This window comes from Crinia signifera, chromosome 11, assembly GCF_055691185.1.
Source record: "Crinia signifera chromosome 11, ASM5569118v1, whole genome shotgun sequence".
NCBI lineage: Eukaryota > Metazoa > Chordata > Amphibia > Anura > Myobatrachidae > Crinia > Crinia signifera.
In genome coordinates this window covers 120,854,048-120,877,214 of record NC_139227.1, presented here as the reverse complement: position 1 = coordinate 120,877,214, position 23,167 = coordinate 120,854,048, and the positions used below count along the sequence as shown (strand labels likewise).

Genomic DNA, 23,167 nt, shown 5'->3' with positions numbered 1-23,167 from the left:
ACACGGGAATGTCCATGAAATACTGAGCATTCCCATGGGTGCGACTCCTCCCCCCCCACCAGCTGCACTGCTACAGTAGCGGGAGCGAGGCAATTAGAATAACCCCCATACTTCTTATAAAGAAGGTATTGGATACGAAGGTATTGGATACGAAGGTATTGGATACGAAGGTATTGGATACGAAGGTATTGTATACAAAGGTATTGGATACGAAGGTATTGGATACGAAGGTATTGGATACGAAGGTATTGTATACAAAGGTATTGGATACGAAGGTATTGGATACGAAGGTATTGGATACGAAGGTATTGGATACGAAGGTATTGGATATGAAGGTATTGGATTTCCAAATTAAATAGATTATTTTGAGTCGCACGCTATGTCGGACGATGTTGTGTAATTTTGTTTTCATTGAGCATGTGTCTAAGTTGCACAGATTGTGTTCTGTATTGGGCGATACTGGGTGCTGGCTTTTCAGGTGTGTTGCTGAATTGTTTGCGTACAAAGGGCCTAATTCTGAATTGTATGCAATGCTGAAGGTCGTGTATGTATCATATGGGCCATTTCCGCACTGCGCATGTGCCAAGGCACCTCAGCAAAGTCACTTACAGTGAGGATTCAGTTACAGAGTGATTGGGGTAGGTAATGGAGGTAGCAACGAAAAACGCAAGCATGTCGTGACCATTGGTGGTTGGGCGTCTGTGCCTACATCTGCAGGTTTGGATGGTGCGACCTGCATCAACTTTGGTGATTGATCATGGAAACATTCTACCAATGTTGCTGTTCTGTTTGAATCTATAATATCTATATTTTATGTCCTATGCCTTTAATACTGCAGCGGACTCATGAGATAATCCCACCATTCTCCTAATATATGTGTGAGCTCTTGAGCTGTAGGTTTCTAAGAAAGACGAGTTGTTATGGCAATTGTGCCTAGCAACAGCAGATCCTGTGCAGTCATTTAAAACCACTTTATGCTGTGTATCCAAGATGTGGAGAAAAAGAGGATGCAGATCAATAAAATTAAAGAGGATGCAGTCACTGGGATTTTCTGTGTGTTTCTAATATATTACATCAGCACAGTATATAACCTTGACATCACTCATGAAAGGCTTTTGTTCTTGGTTATAGAACATAAAAAGCTCCTCGTATGTAACGATAAACAATCCCGGCTCTTCATATGATGTAATAATCTGACCTGCCTCTTCATACAACGTAATAATCTGACCTGCCTCTTCATATGACGTAATAATCTGACCTGCCTCTTCAAATGACGTAATAATCTGACCTGCCTCTTCATATGACGTAAATCTGACCTGCCTCTTCATATGATGTAATAATCTGACCTGCCTCTTCATATGATGTAATAATCTGACCTGCCTCTTCATATGACGTAATAATCTGACCTGCCTCTTCATATGACGTAAAAATCTGACCTGCCTCTTCATATGACGTAATAATCTGACCTGCCTCTTTATATGATGTAATAATCTGACCTGCCTCTTCATATGACGTAATTATCTGACCTGCTTCGACGTAATTATCTGACCTGCCTCTTCATATGACGTAATAATCTGACCTGCCTCTTAATATAACGTAATAATCTGACCTGCCTCTTCATATGACATAATAATCTGACCTGCCTCTTCATATGACGTAAAAATCTGACCTGCCTCTTCATATGATGTAATAATCTGGCCTGCCTCTTCATATGATGTAATAATCTGACCTGCCTCTTCATATGACGTAATAATCTGACCTGCCTCTTCATATGACATAAAAATCTGGCCTGCCTCTTCATATGATGTAATAATCTGACCTGCCTCTTCATATGATTTAATAATCTGACCTGCCTCTTCATTTGATGTAATAATCTGACCTGCCTCTTCATATGACGTAATAATCTGACCTGCCTCTTCATATGACGTAATAATCTGACCTGCCTCTTCATATGACGTAATAATCTGACCTGCCTCTTCATATGATGTAATAATCTGACCTGCCTCTTCATATGATGTAATAATCTGGCCTGCCTCTTCATATGACGTAATAATCTGACCTGCCTCTTCATATGACGTAATAGTCTGGCCTGCCTCTTCATATGACGTAAAAATCTGACCTGCCTCTTCATATGACGTAATTATCTGACCTGCCTCTTCATATGACGTAATTATCTGACCTGCCTCTTCATATGATGTAATAATCTGACCTGCCTCTTCATATGATGTAATAATCTGACCTGCCTCTTCATATGACGTAATAATCTGACCTGCCTCTTCATATGACGTAATAATCTGACCTGCCTCTTCATACGACGTAATAATCTGACCTGCCTCTTCATACGACGTAATAATCTGACCTGCCTCTTCATACGACGTAATAATCTGACCTGCCTCTTCATACAACGTAATAATCTGACCTGCCTCTTCATATACGTAATAATCTGACCTGCCTCTTCATATGACGTAATAATCTGACCTGCCTCTTCATACGACGTAATAATCTGACCTGCCTCTTCATACGACGTAATAATCTGACCTGCCTCTTCATATGACGTAATAATCTGACCTGCCTCTTCATATGACGTAATAATCTGACCTGCCTCTTCATATGACGTAATAATCTGACCTGCCTCTTCATATGACGTAATAATCTGACCTGCCTCTTCATATGACGTCATATTAATAATCTGACCTGCCTCTTCATATGACGTAATAATCTGACCTGCCTCTTCATATGACGTAATAATCTGACCTGCCTCTTCATATGACGTAATAATCTGACCTGCCTCTTCATATGATGTAATAATCTGACCTGCCTCTTCATATGACGTAATAATCTGACCTGCCTCTTCATATGATGTAATAATCTGACCTGCCTCTTCATATGACGTAATAATCTGACCTGCCTCTTCATATGATGTAATAATCTGACCTGCCTCTTCATATGATGTAATAATCTGACCTGCCTCTTCATATGACGTAATAATCTGACCTGCCTCTTCATATAAGCAGCTATCCTTCCTTTTAGTGTCTCCTCACTGTATAGGATAATCTGTCCCGTTTCCCCATATTACATAATCAGCATCCTTCCCCTTTACACAGCGTATATGTCATATACCTAACCTCAATAAGCCATACCGCCCAATTTTGTTAATGCCAGCAGCGGGACTCCTGCATGCTGCAGAGAGGCATGCTCCCTGGAAGGGGTGCAGCCTATCAAAAGGGGTGTGGCTTCGCAGGGATGACACTCCCGCGAGCCAAGCCTTCCCGATGACATCATTCTTGGAACAAGGCCAGTGCTCTGAGAGCTACCAGCCATGGCCCAGCCCCTCTGTCTCCGAACTGACTGTTGACCTTCCCATCGTCGACATAATGCTTGTGTTATCCTTCTGACCCTGTTGACCTCAGCCATGTCGACCTTCATAGGCTTGATCTCATGACCGTATTTCCGCCAGCATAAATGGCTATATGTCGTCGTGCTGGCTTAACATGATAAATGGTAGATCCTGTAATGATAGTGGTAGCATAGCCCAGGTTTGTATGAACATGTCCTCACTGAAGGAGTATAAGTGAGAGCACCCGTTACAGCCCAGATCCCCCTATTTGCCCCTAAATGTTGATACACCCTTTGGCTCCCCTATTTTTGAAGTGTGCGCAGAGCAAATGAATGAACAATAGGCCCTGGGGTTGTATGTTCAACTGTGCTTCATAGGGGGTTATTCAGGTTGATTCGCAAGGCTGCGAATTCGCAGCCTTGTGAGTCCACCAAACCCCGCCCGGCGAACGCACGCCCCCCCAAGCAAAGTGCGGCTTCGCCCGCACAGCAGCGAATGGATGTTTTGCATAAACATCCATTCGCATGGCTCGGGTAACCGCACACATCTTTCGATGGTCACCGACCATCGAATGATGTTTAGCGTGCACGCATATATAAGTGACTTTTCAGTTGCGGATATTTGCGTGCACGCTGGCGTGGTTACGGCCGGGCAGCTGACATCCGGTGATGTCAGCTACTCGGCCCACACACCCGCGTCACTGCCTCATTACCATGAGAACGCCCAGCGTTCTCATGGAAACGCCCATGGAACGCTGGGCGTTCCCATATGGTAATGGCGCAGCCCAGCGCTCCCCGCCCATCTCCGCCCCCCCCCCTCGCTGCCATGGGTGCGTGCACCCGGCGACCCGAAAGGTCACCGTGGGTGCACGCACCATGCGCCTGCACATGCGCAGAAATACGCCTGCGCATGCGCAGACGCACAACATCGGTACTGCGTGCGAATGCGCGCAGTACCGATGCAATCTGAATATTATAATAATATTATTTCCACAATAGATATTGTGACCACTCCGGGACTTATCTATAAAGCACAGCCTATGAGTATTGGTCACGGTTCTCCGCTCCCACCGGTACAGAGAAGGAAAAGAGACGCTCTCCATACAGTAAGTGTAAATGTCGCATTATTGTACCTCGGCCAGACCCACTTCTTCTCAGATCATGGGATCCTAATCAAGATATCGGTGTGGGGCCCTCCTCCCTTAAAATAAATCTCTAGCGATATATTTTTTTGCTGCTGGCATCGATAGTGTACATTGGCGCACGCACAGTCTACCGATAAATGCTAAGCTGCGCCAATACTGGTACAAATCTGAATCAGGCTTACTAGTATCTGTGTCACATTTACAGTAACCTGAATGCCCACATACAGTGGATGAGACCGTTTTTTGTATCCAAAGATTTTTTTCCTATCAAAGGGAATTTGGGAGAGTGGACAGGTCTATGTGATGTCATGACTTCACATGCAGGGCGAAATGTAATAGGGTGTGATTTGTTAGACATGTGCGATTTTTGGTCAAAAACGGCCGAAATCGCACATTTTCCGAAAATCGCACATTTAATAGGTTGAAAATCGCGGTAAAAAATCGCACTTTTTACCGCGAAATCGCACTTTTCTAAGTGCGATTTTTAGTCACATTTCAATTCGCATCCAGATGTTTTCCCATTATAAAGTATACAACTCGCAAATGTAATAGGGTGCGATTTTTGGTCAATGTTACCAAAAATCGCAAAAAAAATAGACCAGGTTCTGACAGGCGATTTTGACAGAACCATGCACAGATCATTGAGATCTGTGCATGGTTCTGTTAATAAAAATGTGTAAAAGTGTTTTTATAAAAAAAAAATGGCGTGGGGTCCCCCCTCCTAAGCATAACCAGCCCCGGGCTCATTGAGCCGGACCTGGTTCCAAAAATACGGGGGAACAAAAAGCATAGGGGTCCCCCGTATTTCTGAAACCAGCCCCGGACTCTTGGACCGGTCCTGGTTCCAAAAATACGGGGGACAAAAAATCTGGGGTCCCCCGTATTTTGAAACCAGCACCGGGCTCCAACAGCCCGCGGTGTCATGCCACAGCCGGGGGACACTTTTTATACAAGGTCCCCCGGCCAAAACATGAGCACCGTGGCTGGTCAGCCTTGGACGGGGTACCTGGAGGAGTGGGGACCCCCCCAATAAAGGGGTCCCCCCCCCCCAGGCTTCACCCGTCCAGGGCTGAAGCCCGGGGCTGTCACCGGCGTCCGTGGCCAGTGGACGCCGGCCTGATAGGGTTAAATTCATCATACATATCATTACATTGCTTTTTACCGGCGAACTACAAGTGCCAGCAGACCTCCCCCGCATGCTGGGACTTGGAGAACCACAAGTCCCAGCATGCGGGGCATTAATGGGCCCGCTGGGACTTGTAGTCCACCTGTAAAAAGAATGTTTATAAAAAACACACACACAGAGAAGTACAAGTTTATTACACACACACACCTCAATTTTACACAGCGTTACTTACCATTCCTGGATCCAGCGCTGGTCTGGCTGCTTTACAGCCGGCTCCCCCCCGAACTGACAGGCAGCGGGGAGAAGCGGCTGTCTCCGTCGCTTCTAACAGCCTCTGTAGCGCTGTCCGAGTGCTACAGAGGCTGAGAGCGTGATTGGCTGAGCTACAGTATGCGTCTCCATGGAGACGCATAGCTCAGCCAATCAGGACTGAGCTATGCGTCTCCATGGAGACGCATACTGTAGCTCAGCCAATCACGCTCTCAGCCTCTGTAGCACTCGGACAGCGCTACAGAGGCTGTTAGAAGCGACGGAGACAGCCGCTTCTCCCCGCTGCCTGTCAGTTCGGGGGGGAGCCGGCTGTAAAGCAGCCAGACCAGCGCTGGATCCAGGAATGGTAAGTAACGCTGTGTAAAATTGAGGTGTGTGTGTGTAATAAACTTGTACTTCTCTGTGTGTGTGTTTTTTATAAACATTCTTTTTACAGGTGGACTACAAGTCCCAGCGGGCCCATTAATGCCCCGCATGCTGGGACTTGTGGTTCTCCAAGTCCCAGCATGCGGGGGAGGTCTGCTGGCACTTGTAGTTCGCCGGTAAAAAGCAATGTAATGATATGTATGATGAATTTAACCCTATCAGGCCGGCGTCCACTGGCCACGGACGCCGGTGACAGCCCCGGGCTTCAGCCCTGGACGGGTGAAGCCTGGGGGGGGGGGACCCCTTTATTGGGGGGGTCCCCACTCCTCCAGGTACCCCGTCCAAGGCTGACCAGCCACGGTGCTCATGTTTTGGCCGGGGGACCTTGTATAAAAAGTGTCCCCCGGCTGTGGCATGACACCGCGGGCTGTTGGAGCCCGGTGCTGGTTTCAAAATACGGGGGACCCCCAGATTTTTTGTCCCCCGTATTTTTGGAACCAGGACCGGTCCAAGAGTCCGGGGCTGGTTTCAGAAATACGGGGGACCCCTATGCTTTTTGTTCCCCCGTATTTTTGGAACCAGGTCCGGCTCAATGAGCCCGGGGCTGGTTATGCTTAGGAGGGGGGACCCCACGCCGTTTTTTTTTTTTACTTTTTTTTTTGCACAAAAGCGCATTTATAAAAATGCGCACATTTTCATGACTGAAAATGCGCACATTTTCATGACTAAAAATCGCGGCAAATCGCGGCAAATCGCATTTTTTTGCCGCTAATTCGCATCTCATTACATATGCGAATTCGCGGCAAAAAACGCGATTTTTAAAGGTGCGATTTGGTGCGATTTTTTTTTAGTCTAAAAAATCGCACCCTATTACATTTCGCCCGCAATGTTTTGGACATACAGGGTATCCCCATGTGGCTCCTTGGGACCTGATGGGCTCTAGGCTGGCTCCTAGGTTGCATGTGGAAAATCCACCTATGGCTCTTTTTATAAAACAAACATTTCCATTTTTCTCCAAATATGCTGCTTGGTTTAGTCATGAGAAATAGGGAACAGCAGGACTGTTTGTATTACACGTGACGGCTTCTACATTAAGGAATAGCTACAGGGCTGGTTTTCTATCATTTATTGCAGAAATAGCAAACTACCTATTACTATGGTTTACCATTGAAACCTTGCAGAGGCCGCTCAGCAATACTGGCCAGGAGCGTTAATAGGTACCTTAGCAGTTCCAGGTTGAGTTATTCAAAATGCTCGGGTATTTTTTAAATGGTTAAAGCGCCCTGGAGGTTTCACACTGCAGCTCTACCCATTTTAAAAGGCAAAAAAATGTCAATATACCGTTTAAGAGCTGCAGTGTGAAAGGGGTATACTTGTACCCAGAGGGGATCTTTGCATGCTAGCCAGCACTTAATAAAAAAATAAAAAAATATTTTGGCTTTCAGATTAATTTACTGACTATAAATAAATACAAATGTTTCAAACTGTGAAAGAAAAAAATAGTTTTCACGTATTTAAATAACAACGTACTTCTACTATAACCATCCAGAGCTGTTAACAACAGAATTAAGCCGGGAGTGCGCACCGTTAACGATATTGAGTGCACACACTAGTGACTAGACAATATTGTGAACGAGGTCGCTCAGAAGCCCCTTTCTGATACATATTGTTCACAATAACCTCTAGTGTAAGCTTGCGAGCAGGGCCCTCCTACCTCTATATCGGTCTGTTACTACCCAGTTTGTTTTATCATAGTTTCCAATTGTAAACCGCAACGGAATATGCTGTGCTATATAAGAAACTGTAAATACATAGTGTGTATGGGACATAAGTGTAGATTTTCTCCACATCCCCTCAGAAATGGCCCAGGACTGAAGCAATGTAGAGGTAGTGTAGGGTGCAGTGGCGTACCTATAATGGGGGCTTATTAGGTCAACATGGGTTATGTCGACAGTAAAAAGGTCGACATTGGGTTTTCGTTTGTTTTTTGAGCCGACATGTGCCGACAGGCGGTATTTCATGCCTACCATCCACTAGGGCATGGTGGGAGAATAAATTAGTGTGCCTAGCGTAGCGAGACCTAACCCATGTCGACCTTCCTGCATGTCGACCTAAATGCATGTCGACCTAAATGCATGTCGACCTAAAGGTGTCCACCTAATGACTGTCGACCATCCCGCTGGTGACCAACTGATCCACACCCCTGCACATGGGCCTCCTCCTCTCTAAAGATGCCCATGGGCCCCTAGTAGGGTGACCATTTTTGCAGATACCAGAGGTCTTCCTATGGGCCTACAATTTCTGATGGTAGCCTTGGATCCAGGCAATGTCTGACAGAGGCTGAATGAAATGGATTTCGCTGTACATTGAACAGTTAACCTCTGGCATCTCAGACCCCATTTTAATACACTTTTGACTCTTTCAGGAGATTTTTCTGCCTTTAAAAAGACCTTAATTTTATTGAGTATTTTATTTGACATTGTTACAAGCTATTTACTTACACTGACGCATCCGATGCGATATATATTTTTTTCATGTGCATGTTATTGTTTTTACAACAGTTTAAAAACTTTCCAGTTATTTTTAGCTTTTCCATTAGGAAATAAAATCTAAATTTCATTTAAGTCAATTGGATTTAGGCATGATAAAATCTACAAATCGCTTAATCATTTATGAAACAAATTAATTTGATCATGCCTTTAAAAGATAAAAGTAAAGCAAATATGCTAATGATAATTTCATAACTATTTAGATATATTATAATTATTAAGCCATATGGTTTTACATGTACATTATATGGTAAAAAATGGAATTTCCAGTATAAATGCACAGTATAACGTATATTTCAACTACATATTCTTTTTTTTTTTTTCAATAATTTTGGTTTTCATTTTAGCAAAATATTTTTTTTTTGCAAAATAATAAAAAAACATTTTCTTAGTACAAATGCTGAGACATAATTATCCATGTGATAACTCATAAACACGAAGGGACCACTAGAAACTAGTGTTCCATTAGGCGCTAATAAATCCAAAAATAATTATATTATCTTTAAGCACGGTGGGTGAAATTTAATAGGATGAGAGAATCAGAAATTGAGAGATTTGGTAAGAAATCTCCAGTTCAATCAAGCTGGTTTTGCAGTGTAAAGGATTGACGTTTTTTTTTTTTTTTTTTTTAAATGGAGATATCTTACCAAATCTCTCACTTTCTTTTTTTTTGCATCAATAGTTTTTATTGAAAATTTTGTTCCGTTAACCACGGAAGGGGAAAGGGTACAGAAAATAAAATAGGAAGGAAGGGAGGAGGGGGGTGGGGGTCGAAAGAGTCTGAACATAATATATCAAAATAACAGTATACAATTTAATCAACCATACACAAGACAGATAATTGAACATTGTTTTACAACAGCAAAGATATACATGTACAGACGATGAAGCAGCATCTCTTAATAGTCAACGGAGTTAGTCAGAAAATGACAGACTTCTGCTGTGACCTAGGATCTTGAAGTGGGCTATTATACCAGATTTAGATATAATTCTCGCTACTCATTCTTCCCCCTTTACCCCATCTGCGATCGATCTCGATACCTCATAACTGGTGGGAACAGCATACCCCTGAGTTCCCTTTCTACTCAGGACCAGTGAGCTCAGGTCAAGAGAAACTGTCTCTGACGAATGTTATTTCATTTTTACCACCTTCTCTGATGTCATTGATTAGTAGCTATACTCAAATCCTATGTGGATATATACCTGTGATGTTTCAAACTGCGAAATGTATGATGGTCCAATTTAAGATTATGTTAAATGACTACAATTGACTCCTCTCTGTGCGATAATGTACTCTTTATTTGTTATGTTTGTTACATTATTGAAAAATTTTCAAATAAAATGTCTTTAAAAAAAAAAAAAAATAGTCAACGGGGTTAGTCTGGTCTAAGCATTGTATCAAGGCCTTCCCCAGAAAACGAGTATTCATGCCAACTAAGCCATTTACCGTGGGTGAGTTGGGCTTAGAAGGGAGTGGTAAACCTATGGTTTCCATTTGGTATGCATAAATCATTTTTCGGATAATCTTTGCAAGGGGCGGGGGATTTGGGCTTTTCCAGCTTTGTGCTATTGCTGCTCTAGAAGCTATCAGTATATGTCCAAGGACATAACGGGCTGTAGTAGGGATAGCCGGGATAGGTGTGAAGTAGGGCTAATGATGGTGATGCCGGGATAGGTACTTGCAGGACCTTCGTGGCTAATGCAAATACGTCTCCCCACAACTGACGAATTTTAGGGCATGACCAGAATACATGAAAGCTATCCCCTCCTTCTGCGTAGTCTAACCAGCAGTACCTGGATGCTGATGACCATATCTTGTGTAGCTAAGCAGGTGTGAAGTAGAGACCATGTATCACTTTAAAGTGCATCTCTAAATTTAGACATTGAGTGAGACAACAGACAAATCAATTCCCACTGCTTTGTGTGAACGAAAGGTTCACGTTAAACTCCCATTTCAACTGCTAAGTAAAGTCACTATGTGTTAGAGTCTGTGATGTTGGCGATACCCCGGGAAACCCAGCCGGCAAGTGCCAAGTCTGGGATTATAGTAGAGAGGGCCCGAAGTGATAAGGATCGAGTGGGCAAGGAGATCTTCTTCGGTAGGACCAGGACCTCATCCCATGCTTTCAGTGAGTTTTTGATGGCGCAAGGGATGTCATGTGCTAGAGGTCTCTGTTGAGCTGGGATCCACAATAAGTCAAGTAAGGGGAGTCGGGGGTACATTTGTTTCTCCAGGTCTACCCAAGGTTTTGTATCAGACTGTAAAGACCAATCGCAAGTCTGGGTTACTAAGCTTGCCAATTGATATTTCCTGAGATCTGGCACCGCCAAACCACCCAGCCTCCTACACCTAGTCAGTCGCTGATATGCTGTTCTAGGAGGCTTCTTATTCCAAATATAATTAAGAATGATTGAGTGTATTTGACTAATGACTTTCTGGGGAATTAGATATGGAATGTAATGGAAAAGATACATCAACTTCAGGAGGATAGACATTTTGAATGAGGCTAGTCTACCCATCCACAAGACCTCCAAACTCATCCATCTCTTTAATAGGAAGGAGTGGCTTATAATTGATATATAAAGGTAACCAAGAGGTTCTGCGCTAGAATCTCCACCCCTCCACCAGCGTCCCTGGTGGTGGTGAATGTAGGAATCATTGTGTAAAAGCAGAAGTAATATTGGGGTAGATGTATGAAGCGGTGATAAGGGAGGAGAAGCGATAAAGTGATAAAGCTATTACCCATACTGCACCAGCATATATCTCTTTACTTATCACAAAATATCTCCCATCTCGACCACTCCGCTCTGCACAAGATCTGCGTCTCTCTTCTGCACGGATCACCAGCTCCCATTCACTATTACAGGACTTTCATTGGGCTGCTCCCATCCTATGGAATAATACTCTCTTCTAGCCTCCAAACTTTCAAGCCTTCTCTGAAAACTCACCTCTTCATTCAAGCCTATCCTATTTAAGTACCACACTCTGAGGCACTTATGTATTATATAGCTTTTCTTCTGGACTTGCAACTTGGTGGGACTGCTATGCTATTACTGGTGCCTGTCCTTGTGGTTTCCCTCCTATGTTCCTAAGCTATTGTAAGCTTGCAGCAGGGCCCTCCTACCTCCATGTCTGTCTGTTGTTACCCAGTTTGTTCTGTCACGGTCTACTATTGTAAACCGCAACGGAATCTGCTGCGCTATATAAGAAACTGTAAATAAATAAATAGACTGGCACTTTATCACCGGCCAATCAGCTCCTAACTGTCCCCTTTTAAACCCAGCCTGTAACTTAACAGTCAGGAGCTGATTGTCCAGTGATAAAGTACCAGTCACTTTATTTATCACCTCTCCCCCTTATCACTGCTTCATACATTTACCCCATTGTTATTTACGGTGGAACTATAGGTCCCCGCTAAAGCATACCAGCACTTGAAAAACCACAAGTGCCAGTATGTGCTCGCTGGCATCTGTACCCTCACTGTGGGGGTGTTAATGTTTGTTTCCCTGCTGTGGCATAACCTCCTGACTCGTTTAGGTGCTGGTTACTCAAAGGCTTAAGAGTCTCCTCTCTGTGAGAAGCCCAGAGAGGAGAGACTCTGCAGCGTTTATAGGGGCGGGTCTTGTCATCATCAAGTACTAAATGATGCGATTGGCGTCATGTTAGCCCTCCCCCAAAGAGCCGCAAATGACGATATTTGAACGGCGGAGAGAGTGGGTGCGGGGGGTGATGCACAAATGCAGGAGGCTTGCCCACCCTTCGGGGGTTGGGAGGGTGATCCGATTTTCGGGACCCTCCTGCCCATTCCAGAAGGGTAGGTAAGTATGATCATAAATAGAATAAAGATGATACACAAAATAAATATTCAAACCAGCACAGTACTAACACAACTGCTATACTTACTACTTTAGCACACCCACCCCTCCCCCTGTTACACCCTTAGAGTAGAAGACAGTTTTACATGTGAGCCAATGCTTTACGCATGCGTGCTCCGCAGAATAGATACAAAATAGACGTGATGGACAAACTGGCACCTGTCCAAGCCAGCATCAGCCCCAAAGTGACTCATTACTGCATGCTAAACTGACAGAGATCCTCCAATACAAAAACCACAGTGGAATGATCGCTCTCCTCATAATAAATATTCATTTGCATAAGAAAGATTTTTTTTGTGTGTGAAATTGCTGTAGTTTAAAAGAAAAATAATTATCCACGAAGGAACAGACATTGGTTTGCAGGCTGAATGGCTGCAGCTGCCTCCATTAGGAAAAAGTCGGCTTTTCATGCATTGCTGTGGAATTAGGAGGGGCTACTAGCGGTGGGGGGGGGGGGGGGGGGGTGGAGGGATAACATCACTAGAACAGTGATGGGCAACATGATTCACTTCCTCTAACCTTACACGTTACCCATCTCAGTCGTAGATTAAAACAATAGATATAATCAAAGCGAGTGAAGCCATCTATTGTAGCAATATCGGAATCGCTCTTTAATGCAGGATAAACAAGTGTCACACGCTATAACAAACATATCAATTTTGGCGTGAACAGATTTAGCTGGAGCATTTGGAAGCTAGGTGTAAGGCTAGAACAGGCACAATACAATCCTGCAGAGAGGTTTCCATCTGTCAACCTTTTTGCACTTGTTATTTTTAATGTGTCCCAAGACAGGGAATGTCTGCTTACATGTTTAAGTGGAACCAAGAGAAGACAGACATCAGATTTGCAGCACACTGGTGCATAAGAGGCTCTGTCTATATAAGAGGCTCTGTCTATATAAGAGGCTCTGTCTATGTCTTGCTTAAAATGTAAATAGAATCATTATGCAGCTCTTTCCCATAGAGGAAGGATGATGGGCTACCTACAGTCATTTTGCATAACCCCCCTATGTTGTGCATGATCCTGTAACAGGCATAGTAGTTATATTTGCATCCTGGGGCGTGTCTTAGATGTGTTCAGCCAATCAGACACAGGCAGCGGCCACCTTCAGTGAGCTAGGAAGTTGCACTTACCCATAGAGAAAGTCGTAGGGATAAAAAGATGCAATTTTAATTTATTTCCAACCACGGGCATTTTATCAGAGAAGAGGGCCCCTTGTATAGATGGACTAGAATATATAAGCCTGCCCAATTTAGTGGTTAAATATTATGCCCCTGTTCAAAATATTTAGACAAAATATAATTTTTTATTTTTGTAGTTTTTTTTATAAGGAGATGCAGTAGCGCATGCATGGGGGTTTGGTTTCTGATTAGCCAAGTGCGCCCCCCACCCATTTCCTCCAAAACAGAGGAAAGAGACAGATTTTCTGTATCTACGGTATCGCATGGTACTTTGGCACATTTCTGTCAGGCGCCAACAGTTGAAATCCCGACTTACATGGGCTATTTTCCCCCGTGGTGGTCCTCTAGAGAGAGTAGAATAGGTGGCAAGCGTAATAGCGACAGTTGGGATTCCGATGTCGGAGAAACGATCGTTGGAATCCCGACTGTCGGAGGGTTATACCATACCCTCTAATACAGATACTCTGTTTTGATCGGTTTTCGAGATGCTTCTGTTTGTTCTTTTAGCTTCTCAACTACTGATTCGAGCTCTTTAAAGTCTACTTGACTGATTTTAATTTATGCAAACCTCATCTAATTTTCATTCTATCCTATCTGTTCTCATATTTAAATTTGTTAGCACCATCACAAATTCAGCAGTAAGAATTTTAATCTCGTCTTTAATTGTTGATTTTATGATATCTTATTTTAGCTAGCGTGTAGGGTGCATCTGATTTAAGAATATTACGCGTGATGGTAATTGGTATTTCTGGTATATATATTTTTTTACATGAAATATATATTTATATATAATATATTATACAGTATTAAGACTTAATAATTGTGTTTTTATTTAATTGCATTTTTTTTATTTAATTGCAGTTATACAGTAAATTCCATTGACAGTGTTTTTAAATAGAAAATGTTCAGTATTTATTTTTGCCTAATTTATTTGCCTGTAAAACATAGTGGGATAAGTAGTAGTTAACTGCAAAGTTAAAATTTTTGGCAAGATGAGAAACATAATATAACTATTTGGTACTTATGTAGTAATTGGGTGCCCAATTTAGCTACGAACGCTTGCGGAACAAAATCGCATCACATCGCATGTCCCGTTTTAGTGACATTCAATGCGTGCGATGCGATCCCAGTACTTTCTATGCATATAGTACTGATGTATTCATATAAAGTACCGTAACTATGCTTTGTGAATAAACTTAAGCTACGTAAATAGTGTAGTCAATCAGAAGTTACATAAGTGCTCCTGGTCCCTCACTCTGAGGTAAAACAGTGTCAGTGATGGATGCTACCCAGAGTTCTTCCAGTGTTTCTGCGAGTACTGTGCACAGCACGATGGCAGCAGGTCAGCAGATCTCATTATTCAGCCTGCCGACATCAGAGGAGGAGGCGTTGCTCTTTTTACGCAGACTTACGTAAATGGGCATCCCATGAGGCTTTCAGTGAGAGAAGGTCAGTGGCGGTGCCATATCAAGTCCTGTCGCCAAAAGGTGATCGTGCGAGCAGACCTGTGGTACCCTGGATGCCGGCTGCCATTCGTCACTCTCATACGGTTTCTGTATTCCTGGGCACAGGAACTTACCAGTGCGGCCTACTGTGAAAGGGAGTTAGAGATGTCCATTAAGATGATGGTGCAGTACAGTGCACTGATGAGGGAGGCTTGCACCGTTGATCTTCTCTCAGGCCCAGATTGGAGGACCGGGACTGGTGGTGGAGACCCTGTTCTCCAAAAGGAAATATGCCGTGGGGAGGTTGTTGCCCCAGCAATGGGTGTTCGGTGGCATCTGCAGGGAGACAGGGGCCTGCTTCCTGACAGCTGTTGACAGGAGAGACGCCACCACCCTTATGGCTGCCATTACAGCGCATGTTGCCCCTGGAGGGCCTATAAGACGGAGGAATTACAGGAGGCTGGCTATGAACACTGCAGGGTAAACCACAAATACAATTTTGTGGACCCTGAATCTGGGGTACACACCCAGAATATTGAACGGATGTGGGGGGACGCCAAATGGAGGAATAAGAAGCACCGAGGCACTGCAAGGCAGCACTTAAGGAGTTCATGTGGAGGAGAACTGTGGCTGCAGACATCCCTTTTGAACGCATTTTATATGCACTGAGCCTCCTGCCAAAGGGTACTGCAGTGCCCACTTAGTGCCTGTCTTTTTTTCTTCATCTTTTTCATTATCTTGTTCCTTATATTGTTGTTATTATTATTATTATTATTATCTACTCTTTACTGTTCTTGATGTATTTGTGATTCTTGTTATATTTAATCGTTATCTTTGCTATTGTTATTTATTCATTATCTTAATCATTTCTCACTAAATTTACAGTTTGACGTTAACATGTGTCCACAGATGTGTTGTATGGCTGCTGTGAATGTATTCCTTAAAGCACCCCACTATCCACGCCACCCCGAAGCGTGGGGAGCGCATCGATCCCCATGAGGGGCGGCGGAACGCGTCCTCCCAAACTTTTCATAACCCCACTATCCATGTCGGCGTGGAGTCGATCTTATATAGTGTGGCGAGTGCAGCGAGCCACCGAGCCCGAAGCGTGGCGAGCACAGCGAGCCCCACAAGGGGACACGGATTACTTAACATGTTTTCCGCGTCTGCTCACCACGCTTCGGGCTCGGTGGCTCGCTGCCACACTATATAAAATCAACTCCACGCCGACGTGGATAGTGGGGGTATGAAAAGGTCAGGAGGACACGTTCCGCTGCGCTCGCCACGCTTCGGGGTGGCGTGGATAGTGGAGGAACGCTGCGCTTGCAACGCTATAGGTTGGTGTGGATAGTGGGGGGGTAGCTAAAATTGGCACTACAGTTAATGCCATCACACCTTACAAAATCGCATACAATCGCATGCAGTTTTAGGAAGTAAATACATTACTTAGTAAGATCGCATCTCATTGAATCGTGAGGTACAATGCGATGCGATAACCTGCGTAAAAAATAGCAGTGAATAAATTATTTAGTATTATCGTATCGCATGGCATCGCATGACACTAAAACTGGACATGCGATGCAATGCGATTTCCTTACGCAGAATAGCCCACTAAGCGCCCAACTACTAAATAAGTAACAATTTTAATAAATATTTTTAAAGGCAAGCAACGTGCACAGGTATCATTAAGTGCAAAGTGACACCGCAAGGTGTAACCCCTCCCAAGCTACGTAATAGCCAGATAGCAAATCAGTATTATGTTAATGCTGTATACATCTGAAACGGACTATCCCAATTTCCTGATCCCCGATGCCTGGTCAAGGATCGTAAAAAAAAAAAATCTCGATCACTGATCCCAACCCAAAACAGGATTGGATTTTGTGTCCCGACGGATTGTCGATCATCAATGTCCATAGATTGGTTGTTCCTGTTGCACCAGAGAATTGGGGAACCACAGGCAGATGTATGGGGCTTTAAGTAACTTTACAATGACAGAAAATTGGCTGCTTTACTGCCTGTCTATTCAATAGCTGGGCTCACTGGATATTAAGATACTAGCTGTAAATCTCTTCAGATTTCCCTTGAACTCTCCTAGGAACATTCATCAAAACATAGATTTAAAAAAGTGAAATCGTCAATTATCTTGTTGGTTCATCGTTATTTTTGTCTGTTGTATTCCATGTTTAAGAGCTAATTAAAATGTATTGCCAAAATAAGGCAATTGTATAAACAGAATAAATGGTGGTAAATTGTCTGTAATTTATTGTTAAATTACTTCTATATTGTATTAAGAAACCACATTTTACCCTCATATTGGCCCTTATTCTGGTCGGTGCGGTAATATCCGCGTGCGTTTGTGCCGCCGATGTTTTGTGTCTGCGCATGTGCAGAGGCGTCTCTGCGCATGTGCGAACGGAACGCACGGCCACATTCCGCATGAAATGTGTACACTACGAACAGGGGGTGGAGAGGGGAGTGAAGGGCTGTTTGGGCTCATTACCATATGCATACGCCCCGCGTTTCATGGGCGTTCCCATGCAAACGCTGGGCGTACGTATGGTAATTCGGCCGTGACGCACGTGTAGGGGGCGGACATATGACATCGCCGGATGTCCCTGCTCCCCGCCCAGATCCCTGCTTTTGCACGGAAAAATGTCCGTGTGGTCTGAGGTTGCGGGAGCTGGTGGAGCACTCGGTCCTGCATTCGATGGTCTGCGACCATCGAATGATGGGGGAGGTTCCATGAGATGGAGGAGGCGTATTCCGTGAAAAATACACGCGTGGTCCGTTCGGCCATCTTCTTACCGCGTACGGACGGAGTTGGCGATCCGTATGGAAGGCGGGGTTTCGCACGCACGGTCCTGGCCGCATAATCGGATCCGGCCGCACCGATCAGAATAAGGGCCATTGTTTCTCTAAAAATGATGGAGAAAGCGCTAGAAGGGACCTGATCAGAGATGGGCGCAGCTGATTTATGCTAATTTTGTGTAAATAGACGCCTCCTGGTGGCTTCTCTGCATTGGATCACTCATTGGCCAGTGTTTCATGGGCACTTTGACTGTTCTTACAGAAGCAAATCAATTATTGCACAGATCTCAGGACATCTGAGATGTGCACAAGCCGTTGGGTTTGCTTTCATCTCTGAATCTGGCCCAGTGTCCTCTTCCTGACTTGGGAAAGAGGCTGCGCTTCTGTTTCCAGTCCAGTGTTCCTTGACTTGCCAAGGGTGACTTAACCAGGGGGTCACTTTCAGTTTTTTTTTTTATTTGCCATATTATTCCTTTGAAACTGTTAGGGTGTAATTATGTTCTAGAAGGTTTGAGGTCATTTCCAGTAATAGGGTTATAGTTACTAAAAGTCAAATTTGGGTTACTTCAAAATTGACCAGAATTGCCGTGCCCTTATAAGCCATGATCTATGCAGCCGGAGCGCTCAACGTGCTTCTCTCCCATTTTTTATTTTCCATCATATTGAGGTGTCAGACAATTCTACATGAATCAAATATAACTGTGATGGTTCTATTGAAAATGGTGATTTTTTGTTTTTGTTTTATTGAGGCCCTTTTTTTTTTCAAATAGACTGTTAGTAAATGAGCTGTTCCTAATTACTGTCTATTTTGAAAGTTCTTTGAAGTACTCTATGTGTGTGAAATCAAAATGGGCTGACACTGAAAAGCAACATTTTGTACATATACCCAAGAGAGTATGGTACGTTACAGGATGGCCAAGCCCCATTCAGCCACTTAGGAAGGCACAGGTTACTATAAAAAAAAAGGCATTTAGATTATGATATGGATTATTTTCAACTAATGTTCAAGGTCTCAGGTAAATTTACTACGATGGGGGCTTCTATGGAAGAAGGGCATGTTGCCCATGGCAACCAATCAGATACTATTATCTTAGAGAATGTGCTACATAAATAACATCCCATCTTCAATAGAACCCTAATCTTGGTAAAGTTACGTCTTAAAGTTTTATAATAAAGGGGGTTATTCTAGTCCATTCTTTCTGACAAAATCCTTCTTAGATGGACAAAACCATGTGCACTGCGGGTGGGGCAGATGTAACATGTGCAGAGAGAGTTAGATTTGGGTGGGGTTTTTCTTCAAAGTGAGATCTATATTGAAGTGTAAAATAAAGCAGTCAGTATTTTCCCTGCACAGAAACAAAATAACTCACCCAAATTTAATTCTCTCTGCACATGTTACATCTGCCCCCCTGCAGTGCACATGGTTTTGTCCATCTAAGAAGGATTTTGTCAGAAAGAATGAACTAGAATAAACCCCAAAATCTGGTTCGGAAATAGGGAAAACCCTACTCTGGATATTGAAAACAGATGAAATATATTTAGGGAAAAGCAAGCAGTTAAACATGTTTCCACATAGGGCAATGTTTGTTATACAGAGCATCCTAACCCAGGAGTACACCTTCTAATACATTTTGTTTTTCTTCTTTTCACAGTATGTGGCATTTGCCTCCCTCTTCTTCATCCTGGTCTCCATCACCACCTTCTGCCTCGAGACTCACGAACGATTTAACCCCATCGTGAACAAAACAGAAATTGAAACAATTGGGAACGAGACCCAGAAACGCTTTTACAGGGAATCGGAGACGGACGCCTTCCTGACCTACATCGAAGGTGTCTGTGTAGTGTGGTTTACATTTGAGTTCCTCATGAGGATTACATTCTGTCCACACAAGGTGGAATTTATCAAAAACACTTTAAACATCATTGACTTTGTGGCCATTCTGCCTTTTTATCTGGAGGTTGGACTCAGTGGCCTGTCTTCCAAAGCTGCAAAAGACGTGTTGGGCTTCTTGAGAGTTGTCCGATTTGTGCGCATTCTTCGAATTTTCAAGCTGACCAGGCACTTTGTAGGCCTGAGGGTCCTAGGACATACCCTTCGTGCTAGCACAAACGAGTTCTTGCTGCTGATCATATTCTTAGCATTGGGAGTTTTAATCTTTGCCACAATGATCTATTATGCTGAGAGAATAGGTGCTAATCCAAATGATCCTAGTGCCAGCAACCATACACATTTTAAAAATATCCCGATCGGCTTCTGGTGGGCTGTTGTCACCATGACCACCCTTGGCTACGGAGACATGTATCCTCAGACATGGTCTGGTATGCTGGTTGGAGCGCTATGTGCTCTCGCTGGTGTGCTGACTATTGCTATGCCTGTACCTGTCATTGTGAACAATTTTGGAATGTATTATTCCCTAGCTATGGCCAAGCAGAAGCTACCAAAGAAAAAAAAGAAGCACATTCCGCGCCCTCCCCAACTGGGATCTCCCAATTATTGTAAATCTGTTGTAAACTCTCCACATCACAGTACTCAGAGTGACACATGCCCGCTCGCCCAAGAAGAAATGTTAGAAATGAACAGAGGAGGTAGGAAACCGCTAAGAGGAATGTCCATTTGATCATCACCACCCATTCCTTGTAGAGAATTACGATGTAGTCTAACTAAACTAGCAAATGCATAGGGCATATACCCATTGACGCCTCCGTATCACACATTCTAAGTGTGTGGGAAGCACAATGCTAGATTTCTGGGACGTGCAGGACGAGCCAGTTGAGGATCTTTAGAAGTATCAGGGTAGATAACAATATTTTTGGGATAGATACATGATAGAGATCTTTGAAGAATGCTAGAACTCTGGTGGAGAACTCAAGCACGATCAAATGCTCCACAGGCAATTCTTGGACTTTTAATGTATTAGAAGAAAAGCGGCCTTGAATTCGGTGGATAGCTGGCAAACTGGGTTTGAGATTTTGATATATATGGGATTTCACACGTGTGAACCTTCACCCGCATAGATGTAAAATACGAGGATTGAAAACTAGTCGAGGTCTTCAACAATAGAAATAGGACTGCAATAGCAAATTGGGAGTTACACTTTTGAAAAGCTAAATACAAGTAACTTAGCTTAATTTACCGAAGCAGCACAAACAACTTACTAGGAACAAGATCTAGATGTACTTTAGGAATTTTACTCTTTAGCATGTGAGGACATCTCTTCTACGGTATATAACGACAGCGATTAGTTTTATTTAATTGTAGAATTCGGATGGATTTCATGTTTTTACATACAGATGTCGAGATTTACTAGAAAAGTTGAAACTGGACACTGACAGCGCAGATTCCTGGGTTTCCGTGCAGTGGTGAATGAAGCATCGCTGTGTGACAATCTGATCCATGCCAGCAATAAGCCCATTCGCAGCCAGTGTTACAGGGTGTACTATTAAATCCCATGGGTAGCGGCCATTTACAGAATTGCCTCAGTTTTATGAGATGTCTTCTACACGTTACAATGGGCTTTACCCATTCTCTACCTCTACCCATGGAATATTAGTGGTATTAATATGCCAGGGTATAAATTAAGATGATGATAATTATTTGATACAGTAACCAATACAATGTTATTATAATTTCAGGAATGTATATTTATTTCTAGAATGCACATGCTTATTCATATGTAATTGTATGTCTGTGCATGTATATGTGTGTGTGTGTGTGTGTACAGTGTGTATGTGTGCGTACATATATATTATGTATAAATTGTACATAAAACTGATCATTTAAGCATGAGATCTCACCAGCAAATTTGCCCTAACCAATTGTGAATGTACAGTAAATTATTACAGACAGAACTCCTTGTCAAAGGATTAGGGAATTGCCAGGTTTATGTTCGCAGTCATTGATTGAATTTCCCCTATTTGTTTCTGTGTCATGCATGGTACCCCATAATGTGAGAAAAACAAAGCAAGCCAAACAGTTCTTGGCGATGTAGCATATTGACCACTGGGTGCAGGGAATTTATAAAACCGCTACTATTAGGTTCAATATTTCACACAGTATTTGTTTGCTTATTGAGCGAGACCGCCGCAAAGCCAGAATTAGATTGTGCACACATATATTTCATAGAAATGTTTGGTGAATCTTTGTTTTTATCACATCCATTGTTTAATGTCAGCTTATGGTGTTTTTACATAATCATTTGTTTTTTTTTACATGTATATATCATACTTGTTGACATTCAGCAATTCACCCAGTCAGGTGGGAAGTGTTTGTGTATGTGTGTATGTGTGACTGACTAATATAGTGTCATTGTGGCCACACCCACATTAGTGTCATTGTGGCCACACCCACATGATAGTACAAAGCTGCCGTTTGTGGCATTGTAAACAAGGGGCGGGGCCATGGCAAAGCGATTGAAAGCCCTGGAACCGCCCACTTCACTCAGCGGGTGTCATGCGAGAAGCATGGGAAGTCTCTGAGTGCCCCCTGCAATTCGGGAGTCCTCCAGTCATTCTAGGAGGGTAGGTAAGTATGCAATATACTCATGCACTTTAGGAAATATAACCACTGCCTGCAGTATTAAATCACCTGGAAATGGATAGGGCGGGTGGGGTAAATGACCAGTATTATTTCTCTCTGTTATTGAGCACAAAACATTCATATTCTGAGAACAAATTGTATAAAATGGACATTGGGCCTAATTCAGCTTGGATCACTAATTGGCGAATTTGCAACGATTAGCAAAACAAAATGCATATGAAATGTACATGCGGCCCCTCGCAGGAAGATGGTGTTAGGGTCAGAGCTGCTCACAATTCTACAGACTGAAAAAACTTTTATTTGGTTCGGGAATTGCGATTGAACTGAACTGATGTATTTGCAATTCACTCGCAAATTTACATGGGGCAGGACCTCTTTCTGGGCGCCAGTTATGTCCTCGCAGTCATCTGCAATTGTGCGGATTAGTGATCCAAGCTGAGTTAGGCGGCTGTATGTTATTTACCACCTGCAGATACTTGAGCACAAATAAGAATTACGTATGAGCCCCAGATTACAATCACTTGGATA

The 23,167-nt window shown here is 43.3% G+C and overlaps 2 protein-coding genes across 4 annotated transcripts in view; one reads left to right on the top strand and one right to left on the bottom strand.

Moving 5' to 3' along the window:
- SERGEF (secretion regulating guanine nucleotide exchange factor) overlaps positions 1-23,167 on the bottom strand; it is a 461,739-nt gene that overhangs the window by 343,280 nt on the left and 95,292 nt on the right. The gene's annotated exons all lie outside the window — the stretch shown is intronic.
- KCNC1 (potassium voltage-gated channel subfamily C member 1) overlaps positions 1-23,167 on the top strand; it is a 121,584-nt gene that overhangs the window by 76,120 nt on the left and 22,297 nt on the right. For both annotated transcript variants that reach the window (XM_083164590.1, XM_083164589.1), the window contains exon 2: positions 19,755-20,688. In XM_083164590.1, coding sequence (XP_083020716.1) covers positions 19,755-20,688 — 934 coding nt within the window. The remainder of the gene's footprint in view (positions 1-19,754; positions 20,689-23,167) is intronic.